The following is a 27,248-nucleotide window of genomic DNA, read 5'->3' as shown; positions in this document are numbered from 1 at the left end:
CACTGCACTTGGGGACACTTTGAAAGTTTGCCCAATTTTTCGGACTGACTGACCTTCATCTCTTAAAGTAATGATGGCCACTCGTTTTTCTTTACTTAGAATTATGGCAAGAAAAAAGCAGCTAACAGTCTATTCAGTAGGACTATTAGCTGTGTATCCACCAGACTTCTGCACAACAAAACTGATGGTCTCAACCCCATTTATAAGGCAGGAAATCCCACTTATTAAATCTGACAGGGCACACCTGTGAATTGAAAACAACTACCTCTTGAAGCTTATCAAGAGAATGCCAAGAGTGTGCAAAGCAGTCATCAAAGCAAAAGGTGGCTACTTTGAAGAACCTAGAATATAAGACATAATTTCAGTTGTTTCACACTTTTTGTTAAGTATATAATTCCACATGTGTTAATTCATAGTTTTGATGCCTTCAGTGTGAATATACAATTTTCATAGTCATGAAAATACAGAACAATATTTACATGAAAAGGTGTGTCCAAACTTTTGGTCTGTACTGTATAGGAGGTGCAGCTTCATCCAGGGCACTTTGCAGGGTTTCATTGTAATGCTTCAGTGCAGAATCAGGACATGAGATGGAGGAGATTGGGGCCAATGAGGACTGCAAGTTCTTCATAAGTTTCTGGGTGTTAATGGCCTGTATGTTTCTATAAGTGTGGAAAGTGGGGGTGACCTGAGTGGGATGGCAGTTCTTGATAGAGAATGAAAGAAGGTTGTGGTCAGAGAGCGGGAGAGGGGAGTTTGTGAAATCGTCCACTGAGCAAAGTCGGGAGAAGACTAAGTCGAGGGAGTTTTCATCTTCATGCGTTGGAGAGTTAGTAATAATAATAAATAATAATAATAATTTTAGTTAGTAAGCTGCGAGAGGCCGAAAGAGGAGGTTAGAGATAAAAAGTGAGAAGCAGATGGGGAGAAGCAATAAGAAGACATGTTCAAAATTCTCCCAACACGTTTTATTTCCGATAGCGGAGACTCATCAGGGGAGTAAGGCAAAAGAAGGTGCCAATAGGGCGCTGTAGGTAGTCAAGTACATATGCGGCCTAAAGTGAGCCCTTGACCCTACCCTATCTGAGTCCCCTTAAATATCCTGGCCCGCATATTAATCTACCTCCAGGCATATGATATCACCTGTAAGAAGGTGAGCCCCCACCAGTACCAGTCACCGGGGGACTCCAATAGGGTAGGGTCAAGGGCTCGCTTTAAGCCGCAGACATAGGGCCGGTTCCGACCTAGGGGTACCTGGCCACTACGGCACCCCTAATATGTACGGACATTTACTTGACTACCTATATTGCCCTATTGGCACCTTCTTTTGCCTTACTCCCCTGATGAGTCTCCGCTATCAGATATGAAACGAGTTGGGAGAATTTTGAACAGGTCTTCTTGGTGGTGCCCATAGTTAGGGATCACTTGGGGCCTGTCCTTGTGAGGACAGGAGTCATAACGGGGCACAACAGGGAAGGAAAGAAATAACCCTTCCCCTATCCCCATATTTGGACTACCAATTCTTAGCAAAGTATACTGAGAATATTATTGAGATTACTCATCTGACATCATTGGTGTGTTGTGAATTCTGTTGTCGAGCTCCCTCCTGTGGTCGTGAATAGTACTTCGGCGAGTTCTGTCTATGGGCTCCCTCTGGTGGCTATGAGTGAAGCTGCGCCTTCTGAGGTTCCTTACACAGGTGACGTGGTTTATCCTTTGGTTGGCTGCTCTATTTAACTCCTCTCAGATCGTTACTCCATGCCAGCTGTCAATGTTTTTGCATTTGTTCAGTTCGCTCCTGGATCTCTCTGGTGACCTGCCTTCTCCTGCAGAAGCTAAGTTCCTGATAGTCATTATTTGTTCTTTGTTTTCTTGTCCAGCTGGTTATCATGATTTTGTCTTGCTAGCTGGAAGCTCTGGGATGCAGAGTGGTCCCTCCGCACCGTGAGTCGGTGCGGAGGTCTTTTTTGCACACTCTGCGTGGTCTGTTGTAGGTTTTTGTGCTGATCGCAAAGTTACCTTTCCTTTGTCTATTTAGTAAGTCTGGCCTCCCTTTGCTGAAACCTGTTTCATTTCTGCGTTTGTGACTTTCATCTTTACTCACAGTCAATATATGTGGGGGGCTTCCTTTGCCTTTAGGGAATTTCTCTGAGGCAAGGTAGGCTTTATTTTCCTTCTCTAGGGCTAGATAGTTCTTAGGCTATGACGAGGCGCCTAGGTCTGGTCAGGAGCGCTCCACAGCTATTTCTAGTGTGTGTGATAGGATTAGGGCTTGCGGTCAGCAGAGTTCCCACATCCCAGAGCTCGTCCTGTATGAAGTTTAACTATCAGGTCATTCCGGGTGCTTCTAACCATCAGGTCATAACAGTGTGAGGCCGAACCAGTTTTTACTTTTTGAGCACTGTTTCACATGAGCACATTTTATTTTTTGGTTGTGTGTCATTTTGGTTGTTTGTCCAGGTTTTAATCTTATTAATAAAAGTTACATTTTAATATTGGGATATCCTCCAAGCTATTTCCATTTATAACCCTGAGGGGGTTTAAATAGTGTTCATTGCACTATAGCTGAAAGTATGATGTCACAGGAGAGAAAGTGTGGAAGCCAGGTGGCAAAGTGATCCAGGAACTGATGAGGGGCCAGGAGGACGATACACCACCACCACTCGCATGGAGAAGGGGATTTAGAGTCTGACAGCATGGACCTTAAAAGAAGGGAAGACAAGTGAGGGTACTTGGGGGATAACTTAGATTGGAAGCTCTTGAAGGAGCATTTTTACCACTGTCTGAGTGTGCACTGATTTTGGCATCACAGCATTTGTTTTCATCCGAGTCACCTATACACTGACACACAAAATGTTTATTATCTTGAGAGTAGAAGAATAGGGAATCATGCACTGTATAATTTGGGATAGAAATAAAACAATCTTTGCATAAATCAATAGGCCAGATGACAAGTATAAAGTTTGTAAAATGTGTTGCTAAATAGCTTTACTCTGAACTTTTAATGTCAAGGTTTGTCTCAGCAGCGTACAGCTCACTAAAAGCTTCACCTCATATTTCTTCACAGTCTATGAAGAGGGAAGGAGCATGTTTGTCCTGAATCATATTCCAGAACACACATACACAAATACACTGCTCAAAAAAATAAAGGGAACACTAAAATCCCACATCATAGATATCACTGAATGAAATATTCCAGTTGTAAATCTTTATTCATTATATAGTGGAATGTGTTGAGAACAATAAAACCTAAAAATGATCAACATAAATCACAACTAATATCCCACGGAGGTCTGGAGTCGGAATGATGCTCAAAATCTAGCCCCAAGACAAGGAAATGATGCTCAGTAGTGTGTGTGGCCTCCACGTGCCTGTATGACCTCCCTACAACACTTGGGCATGCTCCTGATGAGGCGGCGGATGGTCTCCGGAGGGATCTCCTCCCAGACCTGGACAGTCTGTGGTGCAATGTGACATTGGTGGATGGTGCGAGAAATGTTGTCCCGGATGTGTTCAATTGGATTCAGGTCTGGGGAACGGGCGGGCCAGTCCATAGCTTCAATGCCTTCATCTTGCAGGAACTGCTGACATGCTCCAGTCACATGAGGTCTGGCATTGTCCTGCAGTAGGAGGAACCCAGGGCCAACCGCACCAGCATATGGTCTCACAAGCGGTCTTAGGATCTCATCTCGGTACCTAATGGCAGTCAGGCTACCTCTGGTGAGCACATGGGGGGCTGTGCGGCCCTCCAAAGAATTGCCACCCCACACCATTGCTGACCCACTGCCAAACCGGTCATGCTGAAGGATGTTGCAGGCAGCAGATCGCTCACCAGTTTCTCTAGACTCTGTCACGTCTGTCACATGTGCTCAGTGTGAACCTGCTTTCACCTGTGAAGAGAACAGGGCACCAGTGGCGAATTTGCCAATCCTGGTGTTCTGTGGCAAATGCCAAGCGTCCTGCACGGTGTTGGGCTGTGAGCACAACCCCCATCTGTGGACGTCGGGCACTCAGACCATCCTCATGTAGTCGGTTTCTAACCGTTTGTGCAGACATGCACATTTGTGGCCTGCTGGAGGTCATTTTCAGGGCTCTGGCAGTGCTCCTCCTGTTCCTCCTTGCACAAACGTAGAGGTAGCAGTCCTGCTGCTGGGTTGTTACCCTCCTATGGCCCCCTCCACGTCTCCTGGTAGCGCCTCCAGCCTCTGGACACTACGCTAACACAGCAAACCTTCTTGCCACAGCTTTGATGTGCCATCCTGGATGCGCTGCACTACCTGAGCCACTTGTGTGGGTTGTAGAGTCCATCTCATGCTACCACGAGTGTGAAAGCACAACCAACATTCAAAAGTGACCAAAACATCAGCCAGAAACCATTGGTACTAAGATGTGGTCTGTGGTCCCCACATGCAGAACCGCTCCTTTATTGAGGGTGTCTTGATAATTTCCATCTGTTGTCTATTCCATGTGCACAACAGCATGTGAAATTGATTGTCAATCAGTGTTGCTTCCTAAGTGGACAGTTTGATTTCACAGAAGTTTGATTTACTTGGAGTTATATTCTGTTGCTTAAGTGTTCCCTTTATTTTTTGAGCAGTGTATATATGTCATCATCGATCCTGTTACTGTATTTCTGAATTTGAGATATTAGAAAACATTTTTCCCCTTATATTCTATGCATAGTGTGTATATAAGTCATCAGAGCAGCTAATTTCTCCAAACATGAGCTAAGAGAAAAAAACAAACTAAAACATCAAGCATACATGGACAACATATACTGGACTATTGATTTATGCACAGCTTATTGAAAGTTTAGATATGCTTTAGGAAGTACTTACCTTCTTTAATCTGCTTTCCTGTTCACTCCAGAAGTTCTGAGATGAATACAGGCATTCCTTCCCTGTGTGTTTGTTATTTTTCCCCTTATCTGTAGAGGAGGAGCTTCACTACTTATGAACATAAACTGCAGCACAGATTCATCTCAGCTAAAAGTCTAGACCTTAGATCAGGAATAGGACAGACATTTATAGGACATTTCATAACTTTCACAAATTCTTATGAAAAAAATATTCCCCACAAACTGCATTGAACTACTGTACCCAATTCATTATATATTTTAGGAGTCGGTCCATTTTATACCAACTCAGACTCCACAGCCCTGACATAATGTGGGACGTTCTGAGACGTTGTGTCTGCTCCAAATAAAATTGTAAAATTCAAATACGTGCGCGGAAGATCCACGCTGATACATTAAGAATCAAAGCAGAGCTCGCTTTATTACATCATCCGGTCAGTCTTTATATAGGTTATTAGTATTCATGCATAGTAACAATATCATTGGCTCATCTGATCTCTATGTGCTGGCAGTATACGTACGTCTAATTGGCTAATTAACTGTTATCACCTAGGTTATGATCTAGGCGTCCTACTGCCCCCTCTAAGTTTCATTTCTTCCACTTTCTATGTCTTTACACAAAGATATTCCTTCCAAGATGGAGGCCATGATCAGATAAGGAGCCTCAGGAAAGAAATATATGTAGAAAGAAACTAGGATGAAGTCAGGATAGATAAAATATAAATCCTGCTCTCCACCCCCGACCCCGGTCGTGTTGGTCGCACACTGCACCTTGTAGGACATGTATCGGTGTCCGCGAGGCTTTATTTGCTTATATTCATTCTTGCCTTTGCACTCCATCATTTCCAGGCGGCTTTCTCACCGACGTCCACCCAACACATTTTGAACGTTTTCTAAAACTGCGTCTACAATAATAAACCCTCGCGTCTTTTCTTTCATTGATAATTTTTATTGTAAACTTCTTTGTTCAACTGAATAATTGGTGAAATGTGGCGGCTCCGACCGGCGGCGAAACATAAAACAAGATCGGAAGAAAAAAATCTACGTCTGATGGAAGAAGATTATGTCCAGAAAAAGAAAGAGCAAAGTAGTGGAGGCCACCATGAGGTAACGAGACTGTCCGATGGGCGACGTGGCCGACGGTGGTGGGGCGACGTGGCCGAAGGTGGTGGGGCGACGTGGCCGAAGGTGGTGGGGAGACGTGGCCGAAGGTGGTGGGGAGACGTGGCCGAAGGTGGTGGGGAGACGTGGCTGACGGTGGTGGGATGCAAGCAAAAGATCAAAAAGTCCAGTGAATTAAATAGTCTTTTTGTGCACACTTCTCATTATTCTGTCTGCGCCTTTGCTGAAGTCTTGTGGGATCCTCCGGCTCCTGACAGCGCTCTGAAGACCATTCCTCTGTTTGCAGAGAGGTCGCATTATGCCCGGCGCCGCCCGGTAGCTGCAATGAGTACAACACTGACCTAAAGGTCAAGAGAGGCCGCCAGAGGAGGCCATACCAGTGGCAGCAGAGTGATACAATGTCTGTAAGTAACCAACACAAAGGAGGATGGGGTAGATGTCAGAGGAGGAGCGCGGCCTGTGGTGGCGCTACAGAGGAGGACGCGCCGAGATGGGGGCATTGGGGTGAAAGATCTGCTGTGTCAGATGGCGGCACAGAAGGACGAGTGTCCAGAGGAGACGTCTGCGTCACCAGAGGCAGCACGCGGCCCCGGTAATGTAATGGTGTCCAGCTTCAAGAGAAGGAAATAGATGAATCCCTCAGCCAGGAAGAGCAGAAATCACTTTCTGAAGCTGATGAGATACTCAGGGTACACCTGGATGTCATGGAAGATCACAAACATGGTGGGCTTGGCCAGGTTGTCAGTGACGCTGTCGTAGAGGTCGGTGTTGTTAGCTGGGTTCTTGGGCGGCGGAGCCCGCATTCCCTGTTGGCCGGCACAGAACTCTCCGGTGAGGACCCGGGCCAGGTACATGTATTTCAGGCCATTTGCGTCTGGTCTGGAGTACTGGTCGTGCGCAGAGTAACTGGAATCCACCGCAAAATATGTCCCATTTCCATAACAAGCCGCTGTGCATGAGATAAACAGACTCCATTACTTGAATATCCTGTCACATACGCCACATGTCCCCCCGGATCCCGGACTGTCATGTATCCCCCCGGACTGTATATATCCCACATATTCCCTCGAGCCCCGGACTGTCACATATCCCAAATATTCCCCAGGGCCCTGGATTGTCATGTATACCATACCCCTCACCCTTAGACTTTCAGATACCCCACATAGTCCCCTGGGCCCCGGACTGTCATATATCCACCATATTTCCTGTCCCCAGTCTGTCACACACCCCATATATTCCCCCAGGCCCTGGACTGTCATATATCCCATGTTTTCCCCCAGGCCATCATATATTCCACGTGTCCCCCACCCAGATCCCGGACTGTCACATATCCCACGTATCCCCCTGGGCTGTCATATATCCCATGTCCACGGACTGTCACATACCCCACTTGTGCCCCCAGACGGTCATATACCTCACAAATCACCCTGGATCTCGAACTGTCATAAATACCACATATTCCCCCGGGTTGTCACATATCCCTCGTATCTCCCCAGAGCCCAAGACTGCCATATATCCCACATATCCCCTCGTGCCCAGGCATGTCATATATCCCACGTATCCCCCTGGACTGCCATATATCCCACATATCCCCTCGTGCCCCGGCCTGTCATATATCCCACGTATCCCCCTGGACTGTCATATATCCCACATATCCCCTCGTGCCCCAGCCTGTCATATATCCCACGTATCTCCCTGGACTGCCATATATCCCACATATCCCCTCGTGCCCCGGCCTGTCATATATCCCACGTATCCCCCTGGACTGCCATATATCCCACATATCCCCTCGTGCCCCGGCCTGTCATATATCCCACGTATCCCCCTGGACTGCCATATATCCCACATATCCCCCTCGTGCTCCGGCCTGTCATATATCCCACGTATCCCCCTGGACTGCCATATATCCCACATATCCCCTCGTGCCCAGGCCTGTCATATATCCCACGTATCCCCCTGGACTGCCATATATCCCACATATCCCCCTCGTGCCCCGGCCTGTCATATATCCCACGTATCCCCCTGGACTGCCATATATCCCACATATCCCCCTCGTGCCCCGCCCTGTCATATATCCCACGTATCCCCCTGGACTGCCATATATCCCACATATCCCCCTCGTGCCCCGGCCTGTCATATATCCCACGTATCCCCCTGGACTGCCATATATCCCACATATCCCCTCGTGCCCAGGCCTGTCATATATCCCACGTATCCCCCTGGACTGCCATATATCCCACATATCCCCCTCGTGCCCAGGCCTGTCATATCCCACGTATCCCCCGACTCTCACGTTCCCAGGACTGTCATATATCCTGCGTATCCCCCAGCTGGATCCTTGACATCACAATCCCCCCGTCCCCAGACTGTCACATATCCCCCTCACTCCCCTCGTGACACGGACTGTCATATATCCACGTATCCCCCCATGCCCCACACTGTCATATCCATGTATCCTCCCAGGCCCGGACTGTCACATACCCTACGTGTCCCCCCAGGCCCGGACTGTCATATCCACATACCCCCGCGGGCCTAGACTGTCATATATCCACGTATCCCCCCAGGCCCAGACTGTCACATATCACCCCATGCCTGGACTGATATCCACGTATCCCCCCAAGCCTGGACTGTCATATATCCACATATCCCCTTATGTTCCGGACTGTCATATATCCACGTGCCCCCCAGGCCCGGACTGTCATATATCCACATATCCCCCTATGTCCTGGACGGTCATATATCCACATATCCCTCTGGGCCCGGACTGTCATATATCCACATACCCCCCCCCAGGCCCGGACTGTCATATATCCACGTGTCCCCCCAGGCCCGGACTGTCATATATCCACATACCCCCCCCAGGCCCGGACTGTCATATATCCACATACCCCCCCCCCCCAGGCCCGGACTGTCATATATCCACGTGTCCCCCCAGGCCCGGACTGTCATATATCCACATACCCCCCCAGGCCCGGACTGTCATATATCCACATACCCCCCCCCCAGGCCCGGACTGTCATATATCCACGTGTCCCCCCAGGCCCGGATTGTCATATATCCACGTGTCCCCCCAGGCCCGGACTGTCATATATCCACGTGTCCCCCCAGGCCCGGACTGTCATATATCTACATATCCCCCCAGGCCCAGACTGTCATATATCCACATATCCCTCTGGGCCCGGACTGTCATATATCCACGTGTCCCCCCAGGCCCGGACTGTCATATATCCACATATCCCTCTGGGCCCGGACTGTCATATATCCACATATCCCTCTGGGCCCGGACTGTCATATATCCACGTGTCCCCCCAGGCCCGGACTGTCATATATCCACATATCCCTCTGGGCCCGGACTGTCATATATCCACATACCACCCCCCCCCCCCAGACTGTCATATATCTACATATCCCCCCAGGCCCAGACTGTCATATATCCACATATCCCCCCAGGCCCGGACTGTCATATATCCACATATCCCTCTGGGCCCGGACTGTCATATATCCACATCCCCCCCCCCCCCCCCCAGGCCCGGACTGTCATATATCCACGTATCCCCTTATGTCCCGGACTGTCATATATCCACATATCCCCCCAGGCCCGGACTGTCATATATCCACATATCCCTCTGGGCCCGGACTGTCATATATCCACATATCTCTCTGGGCCCGGACTGTCATATATCCACGTATCCCCTTATGTCCCGGACTGTCATATATCCACATATCCCCCCAGGCCCGGACTGTCATATATCCACATATCCCTCTGGGCCCGGACTGTCATATATCCACGTATCCCCTTATGTCCCGGACTGTCATATATCCACATATCCCTCTGGGCCCGGACTGTCATATATCCATGGATCTCACCATTCTTTCCCGCGTAGCTTCGGTTGAATCCATTTTGGTTTACAGTCTTTATCGTGCTGGAGTCGGTCCCGTGGAAGAGCTGCTTCTCGTTGGTCTTTGTCCCGTTCTTGGTGTCGATCGCCTGTTTCTTTATCTGGTAATTCATCCACAAATCCTTGTTCTGAATTCTGTCTATCTGCAAAGAAAGAGACGCGAGGTTAGAGGTACCAGAGCGGTAATATACCGGCACTATGTGTCCGCGTCTACCAGAGCGGTAATATACCGGCACTATGTGTCCGCGTCTACCAGAGCGGTAATATACCGGCACTATGTGTCCGCGTCTACTAGAGCGGTAATATACCGGCACTATGTGTCCGCGTCTACTAGAGCGGTAATATACCGGCACTATGTGTCCGCGTCTACTAGAGCGGTAATATACCGGCACTATGTGTCCGCGTCTACCAGAGAGATAATATACCGGCACTATGTGTCCGCGTCTACTAGAGCGGTAATATACCGGCACTATGTGTCCGCGTCTACCAGAGAGATAATATACCGGCACTATGTGTCCGCGTCTACCAGAGTGGTAATATACCGACACTATGTGTCCGCGTCTATGTCAGGGAATAAGAAAGTTCTGATTACTTCACTTACACATACAGAGCTCTCAGTTGCAGTTTCCTGTGCCTGCTAGCAGAAAGCTGGAATTCTAAGCCTGCAGGCAATTCCCTCCCCCTGCTATATAGTGTAATGTGATTCCAGGGTGCCAGCAACACTCACTAGAATCGATGAAGAAGTTTTATAGCTCTATGCTGGGCAAACAATTCTCCCTAGACTCCTCATCCCTCCTCCCATCTAGTACCAGCTAAAACTGGTCTAAGTCATGGATTTCTATTGTTCTTGTAAATTGATATATCGCGGCACCGAGTTGGGCTAGAAATACACCAGTTTCATATTTTAGATGTCCGTCGGTAGACCTATCATCCACTGAAAGCGCGAGCAGCTAGGCGCAGTGAGTGCAAAGTGCGGATTTCTCCTCAAGCAGTTCATGTAATGGTTCCGTATTTACTCGTAAAAGAATCGCCCCTGACGTGGGGAACATAATGAGCATTGTGTCGTACTTATGTGAGGTTCACACAGCGAGAGATGCGTAAAAGATGGTTTTCATATTGTAAGTAAGAGGAGGTTTCAGCTTCTAAGTGATGTCACCACAGGGGGAGTGCCTGGGATTTGGGCGAGAATAACTTGGTAAGACCACATTCCAGGAGCGTCTTTTCCCGAGGGATTCAGCTGCAGACAGGCTGTGCAATCTGACCTGAGAGTAAGTAGGGGAAGGTCCCCTCCCCCAGCCAGCACACAGCGTACCATGGAATGATAGGAAAGAATCGTAAGTCAATTTTCACTGTTAATCCCGGTTTATTTGTAATTGCAAAATACACATGATTCGTCTCCTTTATAATACCCTTTCAGTATTTTTGTAAATACTGCCTACTTTTTCAGAGTAAAATATATAATTCTACTAGCATGACTCTTCTGCTCTATAAACGAACTGTGTCCTCTGAAGAGAATATGCGATACGGATTTGGGTTGGCTTCGGACCCGTTTAATAGGAGCTGGTGGCAGCATGCTTTGTTCTGTGCAATTGGGAATTGTTGTAGCGACGGACGGCGTTGATAATTATTGTTCCCGCCTGAGTGGGAGTACTTACATTGCCCTAACTGCAGCGTGCCCAATAGCCAGTACATAGCAGGCAGCCTTTCTGGTGACTAATTATCCTAGGTGCAGTACCCTGTCTGACCTGAGGGTAAGGGGGGCGCCAGAGAGCTGCAAGATCCAAAATGGAACTGGGAAGTGGGATATAGATAAATCCCCTTCAGAAAGGAACCAGGGGCAACCAAACCACCCCGGTTCATGACAAATTGGTGTGAGTGGTGGGGATGATAAAGGTATCCTCCCCGGGATCCCTGACATATTTGTGAGATCCCTGACATAGTGTCGGCAGTCACGCTGTGAATCGTGACATATTGCCATCTCACTTCGCGGAGTGTGTTCCGGGATAGGTGGATGCCGCTGGCAGCGACTAAACGGGGTTTTATAAGCTATTGTCTGGCTGCGGCCTGAGCATTTATAATTCCCTCGCTGCAGCGTGCCTGCTAGCCAGTCCACAGTGAAGCGGACAGTCCGGCGACTAATTATCCCAGGTGTAGTTCCCTGACTGACCTGAGGGTAAGGGGGGCGCCGGAGAGCTGCAAGTTCTGAAGCGGAACTGGAATGTGGGATATACATAACTCCCTGCAGTTCGTGATATTGTAGCAGCAGTGGGATAACTAAAATAAGCCCCTGCGGTAAATTGATACGTCGATAGCCTTGTGTGTGTTTTCATCACATTGTAGCAGTGGAGGGATAACTAAAATAAGCCCCCTACACATGTGATAGCCGTGTGCTGGCCAAAGATCCACCCGGATACGTGACATATTGGTGGCAGCACGGTGGGATTCCTGACAGTCTACCAGAGCGGTAATATACCGACACTATGTGGCGGCATCTACCAGTGTTCTAGGTCGTGCACTCTCTTCACATTCCGGCAGTGTCTTGGTGGGCATCGGAGCAGGCATCCAAGGAACTATTGCTGGGTGATCTGACAGGCTCTGATATCGTCGCCGTGGCTCGAGCTGTCAGGACGCCGTACACACCAGGGTGCAGCTGGTGATCATTGATTTTTAGCCGCTGATCACAGAAGCCATCACATCCTTGTGTCTAAAACCTTCATTGCGATACTTGCTGGTCCGTGATGTTCTCCCTGACCGTCCCACAAATATAACTTCACCCGGTGCCACCCATCACGTGCGGACGGTCCGAGCGACAGTAATGGTCACTACGGTCCATCAGAGCAATGTCACCAGAATCTGGTATAAAGGACTGTGGCGTTTTCTCGCCACATTCTGCCATCTCCTACAAAATGGATGGAGCAGGGGTGGGACGCGTGCGGGGCGGGAGGTGTGATGCCATGACTCGTCTGATTCATGGCGATCTCCACGGCAGGGATTGGCGAGGTGAATGGAGGCACACGCCAATTGTCAGACACTTCTAATGAAATCCGAGGTGTTTAACTCCACCACGTGCCCCCTCATTAAGTCCGGTGAGTAAAGCCACAAAAGTCTTGAGGAATCGGTGCCCAAATGTTGTGCAGCAGCACCGAAGAAGTGATTTCTCAGCAGACGATCGACCGCTCAATAGACGATCGACCGCTCAGCAGACGACTGACCGCTCAGCAGACGACTGACCGCTCAGCAGACGACTAACCGCTCAGCAGACGACTAACCGCTCAGCAGACGATCGACAGCTCAAAAGACGATCGACCGCTCAGCAGACGACCGACCGCTCAGCAGACGATCGACCGCTCAATAGACGATCGACCGCTCAGCAGACGACTGACCGCTCAGCACTGACCGCTCAGCAGACGACTGACCGCTCAGCAGACGATCGACCGCTCAATAGACGATGGACCGCTCAGCAGACGACTGACCGCTCAGCACTGACCGCTCAGCAGACGACTGACCGCTCAGCAGACGACTGACCGCTCAGCAGACGACTGACCGCTCAGCAGACGACTGACCGCTCAGCAGACGATCGACCGCTCAATAGACGGTCGACCGCTCAGCAGACGACTGACCGCTCAGCACTGACCGCTCAGCAGACGACTGACCGCTCAGCAGACGATCGACCGCTCAATAGACGATCGACCGCTCAGCAGACGACTGACCGCTCAGCAGACGACTGACCGCTCAGCAGACGATCGACCGCTCAGCAGACGATCGACCGCTCAGCAGACGACTGACCTCTCAGCAGACGATCGACCGCTCAATAGACGATCGACCGCTCAGCAGACGACTCACCGCTCAGCAGACGATTGACTGCTCAATAGACGATCGACCGCTCAATAGACGATCGACCGCTCAGCAGACGACTTACCGCTCAGCAAACGACTGACCGCTCAGCAGACGATCGATCGCTCAGCAGACGACTGACTGCTCAGCAGATGATCCGCCACCATCCTACTTTTATCTCACGTCTACAGACACTTTTATCCTGGACTTGAATCTTCGGTAAATTTATGACATACACAACATGAGAATTTAACCCTACATACGCTGCGGTCTGGCCATGTGGCCCGTGACACCATATCCCCCAGTGCAGAGCGTGTAGGGACTTACATTGACTATTCTCATCTGACACGACTGTCTGAACAGCGCCTCCACATGATTGTATTCTGGACTTCCAGGCGCGACCACAGCCACGGTCACATCATTGTTAGTCATTGGGATCCACCCAGGCGGCAGCTCGAATTGTCCTGGAAGAGAAACCATTATTAGGAGCGGGATCACTTTGTTTATTAATTTTTACTTATATGTTTTTCAGTCTGAGGCTTAATTACTAAATGGCTCGTGAACAAGGAGAGTTATCATACAGGGATTGTCGCAGCGGGGAGTGAATCTGTGCCCTGGCAGCGCCCTCAGCTGCATTCTCCCTGTGTGTACGGCGTCTAGTCTGGAGGACGTCATTTGCAGGTGGTTAATAAGTTTTCCCAACCTTTTATTAATCTTTCCTGGTTTTCTTTTTGATAACGGACGGCAGGGTTGGAGGGAAAGTATGAGTTTCCTTCCATGCACCGTCTGCTGTATGCATGCAGCAGGAGTGCCAGTGTGAACAGCGCTGTCAGATGTAAGTCCTACTATAGATCCAGAGGAGCAGGCCGGACACTGAGCGCTGCAGACAGTCGGGAGCCTGCTGATCACTGAGCCTGGGGTAGACATGGAGGCTGTGTCAGGAGGAGCCGGCAAGAGCTGGGATACTGTACTAGGGGGCAGTGGAAAGGGGTCTAAGAAAAGCGAGGCCGCCCCTGTTTGTGTATTGACAAGCAAAATTGACAAATTGGATGATGATGTGAAAGGGTCAATCTCAGAAATGACGACCTTATTGGACACGGTTATTTTCAACAGCCAGGAAATCGGCTCAACTAGTACCTGCGAAGGAGGGGGAGATGTACAGGGGGTTAATTAGTTACTGATTATAGGGGGTTCCATTATTATGAAGATAAATAGAATAATTTATTGCCAATCGCGCCTCATCTAAATGGAGAGGAGCTGTGGATATATAGTATATACAGAGCATCTGACTACAGAGAAGAGCTGTGGATATATAGTATATACAGAGCATGTGACTACAGAGAAGAGCTGTAGATATATAGTATATACAGAGCGTGTGACTACAGAGAAGAGCTGTAGATATATAGTATATACAGAGCATGTGACTACAGAGAAGAGCTGTGGATATATAGTATATACAGAGCGTGTGACTACAGAGAAGCTGTGGATATATAGTATATACAGAGCGTGTGACTACAGACAGGAGCTGTGGATATATAGTATATACAGAGTGTGACTACAGAGAAGAGCTGTGGATATATAGTATATACAGAGTGTGACTACAGAGGAGCTGTGGATATATAGTATATACAGAGTGTGACTACAGGGAAGCTGTGGATATATAGTATATACAGAGCGTGTAACTACAGAGAAGAGCTGTGGATATATAGTATATACAGAGCGTGTGACTACAGACAGGAGCTGTGGATATATAGTATATACAGAGTGTGACTACAGAGAAGAGCTGTGGATATATAGTATATACAGAGTGTGACTTGTTGCGAGTTCTGTTTTTGGGCTCCCTCTGGTGGTTACCGATGGTACTGGGTGACTTGTCTTTCCTGGGTCTCTGGGTTCCACCTGTTCCATCAGGATATGGGAGTTTCCTATTTAACCTGGCTTTGCTGGCATTTCCTCGCCGGTTATCAATGTATCCAGTGTGTCTTGTTACCTCTGCTCCCTGCTCCTAGAACCTTCTGGTCAAGCTAAGTTTGGATTTTCCTGTTTTGGTGTTTTGCTTTATTTGGTTTTTAGTCCAGCCTGCAGATATGTGATTATTGCTGCTGGTTGCTCTAGTGGGCTGAAATTGCTCCTCATGTACCATGAGTTGGCACATGAGTTCAAGTAATTTCAGGATGGTTTTTTGAAGGGTTTTTCACTGACCGCGCAGTTCACTTTTGTATCCTCTGCTATTTAGCTTTAGCGGGCCTCATTTTGCTGAAACTGTTTTCATACTGCGTATGTGCTTTCCTCTCATTTCACCGTCATTATATGTGGGGGGCTGCTATTTCTGTGGGGTATTTCTCTGGAGGCAAGAGAGGTCTGTGTTTCTTCTAATAGGGGAAGTTAGATCTTCGGCTGGAGCGAGACGTCTAGGATCATCGTAGGCACGTTCCCCGGCTACTTTTATTTGTGTGTTAGGTTCAGGGTCGCGGTCAGCTCAGGTTCCATCGCCCTAGAGCTTGTTTGTATCTGTGCTTGTCCTCTAGTGATCCCCTGCCATTGGGATCATGACAGTATAACCGGCCCACAAAGTGTTAATTGTATTGGCTGAAGTAGGAGGATAAGTAGTCTGAGGAAGTTTTTTTTTTTTTTTTTCTCTTTCCCTCAGAGTTTGCTGTCTAGCCTTATGGCAGCCTGGCTACTTCCTCCTCCTCTTAATCTTTGAATGGCTCTGATCCCAGCTGTTTATCATGGACGTCCAGAGTTTGGCTTCCAGCCTGAATAATCTTGCCGCTAAGGTTCAAAATATACAGGATTTTGTTGTACATGCTCCTATGTCTGAACCTAGAATTCCTGTCCCAGAGTTTTTTTCTGGAGATAGATCTCGTTTTCTGAATTTTAGGAACAATTGCAAGTTGTTTCTTTCTTTGAAATCTCGCTCCTCTGGAGACCCTGCTCAGCAAGTCAAGATTATTATATCTTTCCTGCGGGGTGACCCTCAGGATTGGGCATTTGCATTGGCACCAGGGGACCCTGCGTTGCTTAATGCGGATGCGTTTTTTCTGGCATTGGGTTTGCTCTATGAGGAACCTAACCAAGAGATTCAGGCTGAAAAAGCTTTGTTGGCCCTCTCTCAGGGGCAAGATGAAGCAGAAATTTATTGTCAAAAATTTCGGAAGTGGTCGGTGCTTACTCAGTGGAATGAGTGCGCCCTGGCTGCAAAGTTCAGAGATGGCCTTTCTGAGGCCATTAAAGATGTTATGGTGGGGTTCCCTGCTCTTACTGGTCTGAATGAGTCTATGACTATGGCTATTCAGATTGATCGGCGTTTACGGGAGCGCAAACCTGTGCATCATTTGGCGGTGTCGTCTGAACCGTCACCTGAGATAATGCAATGTGATAGAATTCAGTCCAGAAGTGAACGGCAAAATTATAGGCGGAAAAAAAGGTTGTGCTTTTTTTCAAAAAAGGTTGATAAGTCTGTTGCCATTAGTACTTTACAGTCTAAGTTCATTCTGTCTGTGACTCTGATTTGTTCATTATCATCCATTTCCGTCGATGCCTATGTGGATTCAGGGGCTGCCCTGAGTCTTATGGATTGGTCATTTGCCAATCGCTGTGGGTTTAGTCTGGAACCTCTGGAAGTCCCTATTCCTTTGAAGGGAATTGACTCTACACCTTTAGCTATGAATAAACCTCAGTACTGGACACAAGTGACCATGCGTATGACTCCCGTTCATCAGGAGGTGATTCGCTTCCTGGTACTGTATAATTTACATGATGTCCTAGTGCTTGGTCTGCCATGGTTACAAACTCATAATCCAGTCCTTGACTGGAAATCAATGTCTGTGTTAAGCTGGGGTTGTCAGGGGGTTCATGATGATGCACCTCCGATTTCTATCGCTTCATCTACTCCTTCTGAGATTCCTGTGTTTTTGTCTGACTATCGGGATGTTTTTGAGGAGCCTAAGCTCAGTTCGCTTCCTCCTCACAGGGATTGCGATTGTGCTATAAATTTAATTCCAGGCAGTAAATTTCCTAAAGGTCGTTTGTTCAATCTGTCAGTGCCAGAGCATACTGCTATGCGGGATTATGTTAAGGAGTGCTTGGAAAAGGGACATATCCGTCCATCTTTGGGAGCAGGTTTTTTTTTTTCGTGGCCAAAAAAGATGGTTCCTTGAGGCCTTGTATAGATTATCGTCTTTTGAATAAGATTACCGTAAAATATCAGTATCCTTTGCCATTGTTGACTGATTTGTTTGCTCGCATTAAGGGGGCTAAATGGTTCACTAAGATTGATCTTCGGGGTGCGTATAATCTTATACGAATAAAGCAAGGTGATGAGTGGAAAACCGCATTTAATACGCCTGAGGGCCATTTTGAGTATTTGGTGATGCCTTTTGGACTTTCTAATGCTCCTTCAGTCTTCCAGTCCTTTATGCACGATATTTTCCGTGAATATCTGGATAAATTTATGATTGTGTATTTGGATGATATTTTGGTTTTTTCTGATGACTGGGAGTCTCATGTTCAGCAGGTCAGGAAGGTGTTTCAGGTCCTGCGGGCCAATTCCTTGTTTGTAAAAGACTCAAAGTGTCTCTTTGGAGTCCAGAAGATTTCTTTCTTGGGGTATATTTTTTCCCCTTCTACTATTGAGATGGATCCCGTCAAGGTTCAGGCTATTTGTGACTGGACGCAGCCTACATCTCTTAAGAGTCTACAGAAGTTCTTGGGCTTTGCTAATTTCTATCGTCGTTTTATAACTAATTTTTCTAGTGTTGTTAAGCCTTTGACGGATTTGACTAAGAAGGGTGCTGATGTTGCTAATTGGTCTCCTGCGGCTGTGGAGGCCTTCCAGGAACTTAAGCGCCGGTTTTCTTCTGCTCCTGTGTTGCGTCAGCCAGATGTTTCGCTCCCTTTTCAGGTTGAGGTTGATGCTTCCGAGATTGGAGCGGGGGCGGTTTTGTCACAGAGAAGCTCCGATGGCTCAGTGATGAAGCCATGCGCGTTTTTTTTCTAGAAAGTTTTCGCCGGCTGAGCGGAATTATGATGTTGGTAATCGGGAACTTTTGGCCATGAAGTGGGCATTTGAGGAGTGGCGTCATTGGCTAGAGGGTGCTAGACATCGTGTGGTGGTCTTGACTGATCACAAAAATTTGATTTACCTTGAGTCTGCCAGGCGTCTGAATCCTAGACAGGCTCGTTGGTCACTGTTTTTCTCTCGTTTCAATTTTGTGGTTTCATACCTGCCAGGTTCAAAGAATGTGAAGGCGGATGCTCTTTCTAGGAGTTTTGTGCCTGACTCCCTTGGAAATTCTGAGCCCTCTGGTATCCTTAGGGATGGGGTGATTTTGTCTGCTGTCTCCCCAGACTTGCGACGTGCTTTGCAGGAGTTTCAGGCGGGTAAACCTGATCGTTGTCCGCCTGAGAGACTGTTTGTTCCGGATAATTGGACCAGTAGAGTCATCTCCGAGGTCCATTCTTCTGCGTTGGCAGGTCATCCTGGAATATTTGGTACTAGAGACTTGGTGGCCAGGTCTTTTTGGTGGCCTTCCTTGTCGAGGGATGTGCGTTCTTTTGTGCAGTCTTGTGAGGTTTGTGCTCGGGCTAAGCCTTGCTGTTCTCGGGCCAGTGGATTGTTGTCACCTTTGCCTATCCCGAAGAGGCCTTGGACGCACATTTCCATGGACTTTATTTCGGATCTCCCTGTCTCAAAAAATGTCCGTCATCTGGGTTGTGTGTGATCGCTTTTCTAAAATGGTTCATCTGGTACCCTTGCCTAAGTTGCCTTCCTCCTCTGAGTTGGTCCCTCTGTTTTTTCAGAATGTGGTTCGTTTGCATGGGATTCCTGAGAACATCGTTTCTGACAGGGGATCCCAGTTTGTGTCTAGATTTTGGCGGACGTTCTGTGCTAAGATGGGCATTGATTTGTCCTTTTCGTCTGCATTCCATCCTCAGACGAATGGCCAGACTGAACGAACTAATCAGACCTTATTTAAGGTGTTTTGTTTCTGCTGATCAGGATGACTGGGTTACCTTTTTGCCGCTGGCCGAGTTTGCCCTTAATAATCGGGCTAGTTCTGCTACCTTGGTTTCTCCTTTCTTTTGTAATTCGGGGTTTCATCCTCGTTTTTCCTCTGGTCAGGTGGAACCTTCTGATTGTCCTGGAGTGGACATGGTGGTGGATAGGTTGCATCGGATTTGGAGTCATGTGGTGGACAATTTGAAGTTGTCCCAGGAGAAGGCTCAGCAGTTTGCTAATCGCCGTCGCCGCGTGGGTCCTCGACTTCTTGTTGGGGACTTGGTGTGGTTGTCTTCTCGTTTTGTTCCTATGAAGGTCTCTTCTCCTAAGTTCAAGCCTCGGTTCATCGGTCCCTATAGGATCTTGGAAATTCTTAACCCTGTGTCGTTTCGTTTGGATCTCCCGGCATCGTTTGCTATTCATAATGTGTTCCATTGGTCGTTGTTGCGGAAGTATGAGATACCTGTTGTTCCTTCGCTTGAGCCTCCTGCTCCAGTGCTGGTGGAGGGAGAATTGGAGTATGTTGTGGAGAAGATCTTGGATTCTCGTGTTTCCAGACGGAAACTCCAGTATTTGGTCAAGTGGAAGGGTTATGGTCAGGAGGATAATTCTTGGGTGGTTGCCTCGGATGTTCATGCTGATGATTTGGTTTGCGCTTTTCATAGGGCTCATCCTGGTCGCCCTGGTGGTTCTCGTGAGGGTTCGGTGACCCCTCCTCAAGGGGGGGGGGGGCACTGTTGTGAGTTCTGTTTTTGGGCTCCCTCTGGTGGTTACTGATGGTACTGGGTGACTTGTCTTTCCTGGGTCTCTGGGTTCCACCTGTTCCATCAGGATATGGGAGTTTCCTATTTAACCTGGCTTTGCTGGCATTTCCTCGCCGGTTATCAATGTATCCAGTGTGTCTTGTTACCTCTGCTCCCTGCTCCTAGAACCTTCTGGTCAAGCTAAGTTTGGATTTTCCTGTTTTGGTGTTTTGCTTTATTTGGTTTTTAGTCCAGCCTGCAGATGTGTGATTCTTTGCTGCTGGTTGCTCTAGTGGGCTGAAATTGCTCCTCATGTGCCATGAGTTGGCACATGAGTTCAAGTAATTTCAGGATGGTTTTTTGAAGGGTTTTTCGCTGACCGCGCAGTTCACTTTTGTATCCTCTGCTATTTAGCTTTAGCGGGCCTCATTTTGCTGAAACTGTTTTCATACTGCGTATGTGCTTTCCTCTCATTTCACCGTCATTATATGTGGGGGGCTGCTATTTCTGTGGGGTATTTCTCTGGAGGCAAGAGAGGTCTGTGTTTCTTCTAATAGGGGAAGTTAGATCTTCGGCTGGAGCGAGACGTCTAGGATCATCGTAGGCACGTTCCCCGGCTACTTTTATTTGTGTGTTAGGTTCAGGGTCGCGGTCAGCTCAGGTTCCATCGCCCTAGAGCTTGTTTGTATCTGTGCTTGTCCTCTAGTGATCCCCTGCCATTGGGATCATGACAGTGACTACAGAGGAGCTGTGGATATATAGTATATACAGAGTGTGACTACAGGGAAGCTGTGGATATATAGTATATACAGAGCGTGTAACTACAGAGAGGAGCTGTGGATATATAGTATATACAGAGCGTGTAACTACAGAGAGGAGCTGTGGATATATAGTATATACAGAGCGTGTGACTACAGAGAAGAGCTGTGGATATATAGTATATACAGAGCGTGTAACTACAGAGAGGAGCTGTGGATATATAGTATATACAGAGCATGTGACTACAGAGGAGCTGTGAATATATAGTATATACAGAGTGTGTGACTACAGACAGGAGCTGTGAATATATAGTATATACAGAGTGTGTGACTACAGAGAAGAGCTCAGTGTGTGACTACAGACAGAAGCTGTCGATATATAGTATATACAGAACGTGTGACTACAGAGAAGAGCTGTGGATATATAGTATATACAGAGCGTGTAACTACAGAGGAGCTGTGGATATATAATATATACAGAGCGTGTAACTACAGAGGAGCTGTGGATATATAGTATATACAGAGCGTGTAACTACAGAGGAGCTGTGGATATATAGTATATACAGAGTGTGTGACTACAGAGAAGCTGTGGATATGTAGTATATACAGAGCATGTGACTACAGAGAAGCTGTGGATATGTAGTATATACAGAGCATGTGACTACAGAGAAGCTGTGGATATAAAGTATACTAGATGGTGGCCCGATTCTAACGCATCAGGTATTCTAGAATATGCATGTCCACGTAGTATATAGCCCAGTCACGTAGTATATTGCACAGCCACGTAGTATATTGCACAGCGATGTAGTATACAGCACAGAGCCACGTAGTATATTGCCCAGCCACGTAGTATATTGCCCAGTCACGTAGTATATTGCATCCACGTAGTATATTGCACAGCCACGTAGTATACAGCACAGAGCCACATAGTATATTGCCCAGCCACGTAGTATATTGCCCAGTCACGTAGTATATTGCACAGCCACGTAGTATATTGCACAGCCACGTAGTATATTGCACAGCCACATAGTATACAGCACAGAGCCACGTAGTATATTGCCCAGCCACGTAGTATATTGCCCAGTCACATAGTATATTGCACAGCCACGTAGTATATTGCACAGCCACGTAGTATACAGCACAGAGCCACGTAGTATATTGCCCAGCCACATTTGTCACAGGTTAAAAAATAAAAAATAAACATACTCACCTTCCGATCCGAGGGCCCCTTGTAGTTCTGTCGGCAGCTTCCGGTCCCAGGGTGTGATGATGTCGCGGTCACATGACCGTGACGTCATGGCAGGTCCTTCTCGCGCAGGCGCGCAGGGCCTGTGATGATGTCGCGGTCACATGACCGTGACGTCATGGCAGGTCCTTCTCCCATACCATCGTTGCCACCAGAACTTGCCGTTTGCATGGAGAGGTTACCGGAGCGTAGCGAGGAGCGGGAAAGGCGGCGGAAGGTGAGTATATAATGATTTTTTTTTTATTATTATTATTTTTAACATTAGATGTTTTTACTATTGACGCTGCATAGGCAGCATCAATAGTAAAAACTTGGTCACACAGGGTTAATAGCGGCGGTAACGGAGTGAGTTTCCCGCGACATAACGCAGTCCGTTACCACTGGCATTAACCCTGTGTGAGCGGTGACTGCGGGGAGTATGGAGCGGGCGCTGACTGCAGGGGAGTAGGGAGGGACTAATCGGACTGTGGCCGTCGCTGATTGGTCGCAGCAGCCATGACAGGCAGCTGGCGAGACCAATCAGCGACTTGGATTCCATGACAGACAGAGGCCGCGACCAATGAATATCCGTGACAAACAGAAGGACAGACAGAAAGACGGAAGTGACCCTTAGACAAATATATAGTAGATACAGAACGTGTGACTACAGAGAGGAGCTGTGGATATATAGTATATACAGAGTGTGTAATTACAGAGGAGCTGTGGATATATAGTATATACAGAGCGTGTGACTACAGAGAAGCTGTGGATATATAGTATATACAGAGCATGTGACTACAGAGGAGCTGTGGATATATAGTATATACAGAGCGTGTGACTACAGTAGTATATACAGAGCATGTGACTACAGAGGAGCTGTGGATATATAGTATATACAGAGCGTGTGACTACAGAGAGGAGCTGTGGATATATAGTATATACAGAGCGTGACTACAGAGGAGCTGTGGATATATAGTATATACAGAGTGTGACTACAGAGAAGAGCTGTGGATATATAGTATATACAGAGCGTGTGACTACAGAGAAGAGCTGTGGATATATAGTATATACAGAGCATGTAACTACAGAGAGGAGCTGTGGATATATAGTATATACACAGTGTGTGACTACAGAGAGGAGCTGTGGATATATAGTATATACAGAGCATGTGACTACAGAGAGGAGCTGTGGATATATAGTATATACACAGTGTGTGACTACAGAGAGGAGCTGTGGATATCTAGTATATACAGAGCATGTGACTACAGGGAAACTGTGGATACACAGTATATACAGAGCGTGTGACGACAGAGAAGAGCTGTGAATATATAGTATATACAGAGCGTGTGACTACAGACAGGAGTTGTGGATATCTAGTATATACAGAGCGTGTAACTACAGAGGAGCTGTGGATATATAGTATATACAGAGTGTGTGACTACAGAGAGGAGCTGTGGATATATAGTATATACAGAGCATGTGACTACAGAGAGGAGCTGTGGATATATAGTATATACAGAGCGTGTGACTACAGAGGAGCTGTGGATATATAGTATATACAGAGTGTGACTACAGAGGAGCTGTGGATATATAGTATATACAGAACGTGTGACTACAGAGAAGCTGTGGATATATAGTATATAGAGAGCGTGTGACTACAGAGAGGAGCTGTGGATATATAGTATATACAGAGTGTGTGACTAGAGACAGGAGTTGTGGATTTTCTTCACTCCAAGCTGGTTGGCTATTGCAGATTCAGTCTTCCCAGCCTGGTGCAGGGCTACAATTTTGTTTCTGGTGTCCTTTGACAGCTCTTTGGTCTTCACCATAGTGGAGTTTGGAGTCAGACTGTTTGAGGGTGTGCACAGGTGTCTTTTTATACTGATAACGTTTCAACAGGTACCATTACTACAGGTAATGAGTGGAGGAAAGAGGAGACTCTTAAAGAAGAAGTTACAGGTCTGTGAGAGCCAGAAATCTTGATTGTTTGTTTCTGACCAAATACTTATTTTCCACCATAAAATGCAAAACAAATGATAAAAAAACAGACAATGTGATTTTCTGGATTTTTTTTTCTCAGTTTGTCTCCCATAGTTGAGGTCTACCTATGATGTAAATTACAGACGCCTCTCATCTTTTTAAGTGGTGGAACTTGCACTATTGCTGACTGACTAAATACTTTTTTGCCCCACTGTACATCAGTGTGACTACAGAGGAGCTGTGGATATATAGTATATACAGAGCGTGTAACTACAGAGAGGAGCTGTGGATATATAGTATATACAGAGCGTGTAACTACAGAGAGGAGCTGTGGATATATAGTATATACACAGTGTGTGACTACAGAGAGGAGCTGTGGATATATAGTATATACAGAGCGTGTGACTACAGAGAGGAGCTGTGGATATATAGTATATATTAGAGCGTGTAACTACAGAGAGGAGCTGTGGATATATAGTATATACACAGTATGTGACTACAGAGAGGAGCTGTGGATATATAGTATATACAGAGCATGTGACTACAGAGAAGCTGTGGATACATAGTATATACAGAACGTGTGATTACCGTGCTTGGTTAAGTGCTCAGTGATTACCGTATTGTTGAGGAGAGCCATAAGATCAAATACTTAATTAACCCCAAGACATAAGAGGTTGAGAGAAGCGACCCATAACGTGTATTGTTTAACCTTACAAGCTTTCTTAGATTAAAAGACACTAAAGATGGCTGCCATTTCCTGTATCAGAGAGCCATGTGGCTGCCTGGCTGGTATCCAAGATGACGCCCACTCTGATGACCTCATGGATCCACCCACAGTGACGCCCACCTTGATGACCTCATGGACCAACCCACCCTGATGACCTCATGGATCCTCCCATGGACTTGCTCATTGCCCAACCCACTAACCAATGGAATGCATCCGATCACTCCCATTTTAGAGCTAACCGAGCCCCCTTACAGGGGATATGTAACCATGTGTTCTGACTGAATAAAGTCTCTTTTCCCTTGCAGCTGGGCCATAGATTGATCATGGAGAGTTTACATATGACTGTGTGTTGTTATATGTTTATTTCTTTGGTGCGCACCTGATCAATATCCATTAGGCCAGGAGTAGGCAACTTAAGTGAACATTTAATAAAATTGTTCAACCTAACAATTTGGCTGCCCAACCTGGGGCCAGCAGAGGAAGAGCCCTGAACCCTGAGGACCGGCGACTGGAATGGCACGACGCGCTGAATACCCCGAACGTGGAGACTGATCACCTCCTTATCAGAACACGGTAAGTCTGCTGATTTTTATAATCTGTAGTCTTTACCTGTGTCCTTCGGGGTATCCTGTGCAGATTGCCTGACCGTGTCCGGTCTTCGTGGTATCTGTAAGACGGCAGAAGGGTCTCTCCGCTGCTGGTCATTTAATTGCAAGAACCGTCACATGTTTTAGTTGCCTACTGCCTGTTATGTGTTGTGAGGAGGGGAGATGACTGGTAGAACAGGAAAAGCAAGTTTTTTTGTTTGTTTTTTTTAGTGAAGGAAAAGCAAGTGTTAGAACAGGAAAAGCAAGTTTTTAGAAAAGAAAAGCAAGCAAGTGTAAGAGAAAAAAAATATATATATTTTTGTCTGTGGTACAGTACATGGTTGTCGCCTGTGATAAGATTTTCAGTTCTGTATAAGAGAGACTAGGACCTTGAGTGATTGACTCGGCCTAGGGGGGCCCGGTAAAACTTGGAGTGAGATGACTCAGTTCGAGCCAAATAAATAAATTTATAGTTTTTTTTTTGCACCGTGGCATCGAGTGAGTTGACTCTGCACGGGGACTGGTAAGTTAGGGAGCAATTTGACTAAGTAGGGAATAATTGGTTTGTAAAGTACAGAATACGGAAGTCAGACAGGGACCACGTGACAAGAAAGAATAGGAACTGAGTACTGCAGACTCAGTTCTCTTTAGAATCTCAGGTTTGAGTCATCTCCCCCGTCTTATTGTTTGTTTGGTGTTTGTTATCTTGATAGAGATATAGATATCTATAGAAAGATGGAGAAATTAATGCAGTTCTGCCGTATTGGCACTAAGCCAAATTCAGATGGCAAGTTAGACCCGTGTACATTAGTAGCGACTCGTGAAGGGAAGAGTCATGTTAAACAATGTAAAAAGCTTATGAAGTTGTGTGGAATGCCAGAAGGGGAAGGTTACAGCCCCTGGAGTGGAAGATTGTCTTGAAAGAAAGGAAAGGTATCCTAGAAGATAATGGATTGTTGTCTACTGCTAGGGCATGGGAGAGAGTCTCTGAAAGTCTGTATAGAGAAAATTGGGTAGAAGAGGAAAGGAATGAAAAGGGCAGAGTTTTGAGTTATGTGTATTACAAAAATATATCCTGTGAGGGGCCACCACCTTATAATGGTGGCCCAGAGCCATGTGCTAACCCTGACGGCGGCCATCTTGTGAATGGCAAATTTGTTAGTGCTGACGGCGGCCATTTTGCAGATGGCAAATTTGTTAGTGCTGACGGCGGCCATCTTGTGAATGGCAAATTTGTTAGTGCTGACGGCGGCCATCTTGTGAATGGCAAATTTGTTAATGCTGGTAGTAGCCATTTTGTGAATGGTAAATTTGTTAATGCTGGTAGTAGCCATTTTGTGAATGGTAAATTTGTTAATGCTGGTAGCAGCCATTTTATGGATGGTAAATTTGTTAATGCTGGTAGTAGCCATTTTGTAGATGGTAAATTTGTTAATGCTGGTAGTAGCCATTTTGTAAATGGTAAATTTGTTAATGCTGGTAGCAGCCATTTTATGGATGGTAAATTTGCTAAT

General features: G+C 46.9%; 1 protein-coding gene and 1 long non-coding RNA gene across 2 annotated transcripts in view; one reads left to right on the top strand and one right to left on the bottom strand.

The window, feature by feature from the left end:
• Window positions 1-5,783: 5,783 nt before the first annotated feature.
• PARP14 (poly(ADP-ribose) polymerase family member 14) overlaps window positions 5,784-27,248 on the bottom strand; it is a 78,346-nt gene continuing 56,881 nt past the window's right edge. The window contains exons 15-17 of the mRNA XM_069732566.1: window positions 14,038-14,174; window positions 9,845-10,019; window positions 5,784-6,926 (exon numbers count right to left, since the gene is read on the bottom strand). Of these exons, the coding sequence (XP_069588667.1) occupies window positions 6,637-6,926; window positions 9,845-10,019; window positions 14,038-14,174 (602 nt within the window). The 3' untranslated portion in view covers window positions 5,784-6,636. The remainder of the gene's footprint in view (window positions 6,927-9,844; window positions 10,020-14,037; window positions 14,175-27,248) is intronic.
• LOC138644325 (uncharacterized) lies at window positions 11,109-25,451 on the top strand. The gene is made up of 2 exons (XR_011314604.1): window positions 11,109-11,210; window positions 25,187-25,451. It is a non-coding gene; the product is annotated as an uncharacterized lncRNA (long non-coding RNA).

This window comes from Ranitomeya imitator, chromosome 7, assembly GCF_032444005.1.
Source record: "Ranitomeya imitator isolate aRanImi1 chromosome 7, aRanImi1.pri, whole genome shotgun sequence".
In the NCBI taxonomy this organism is placed as follows: domain Eukaryota; kingdom Metazoa; phylum Chordata; class Amphibia; order Anura; family Dendrobatidae; genus Ranitomeya; species Ranitomeya imitator.
The sequence above is the reverse complement of the archived record's forward strand: the minus strand, read 5'-3'. Positions and strand labels throughout refer to the sequence as shown.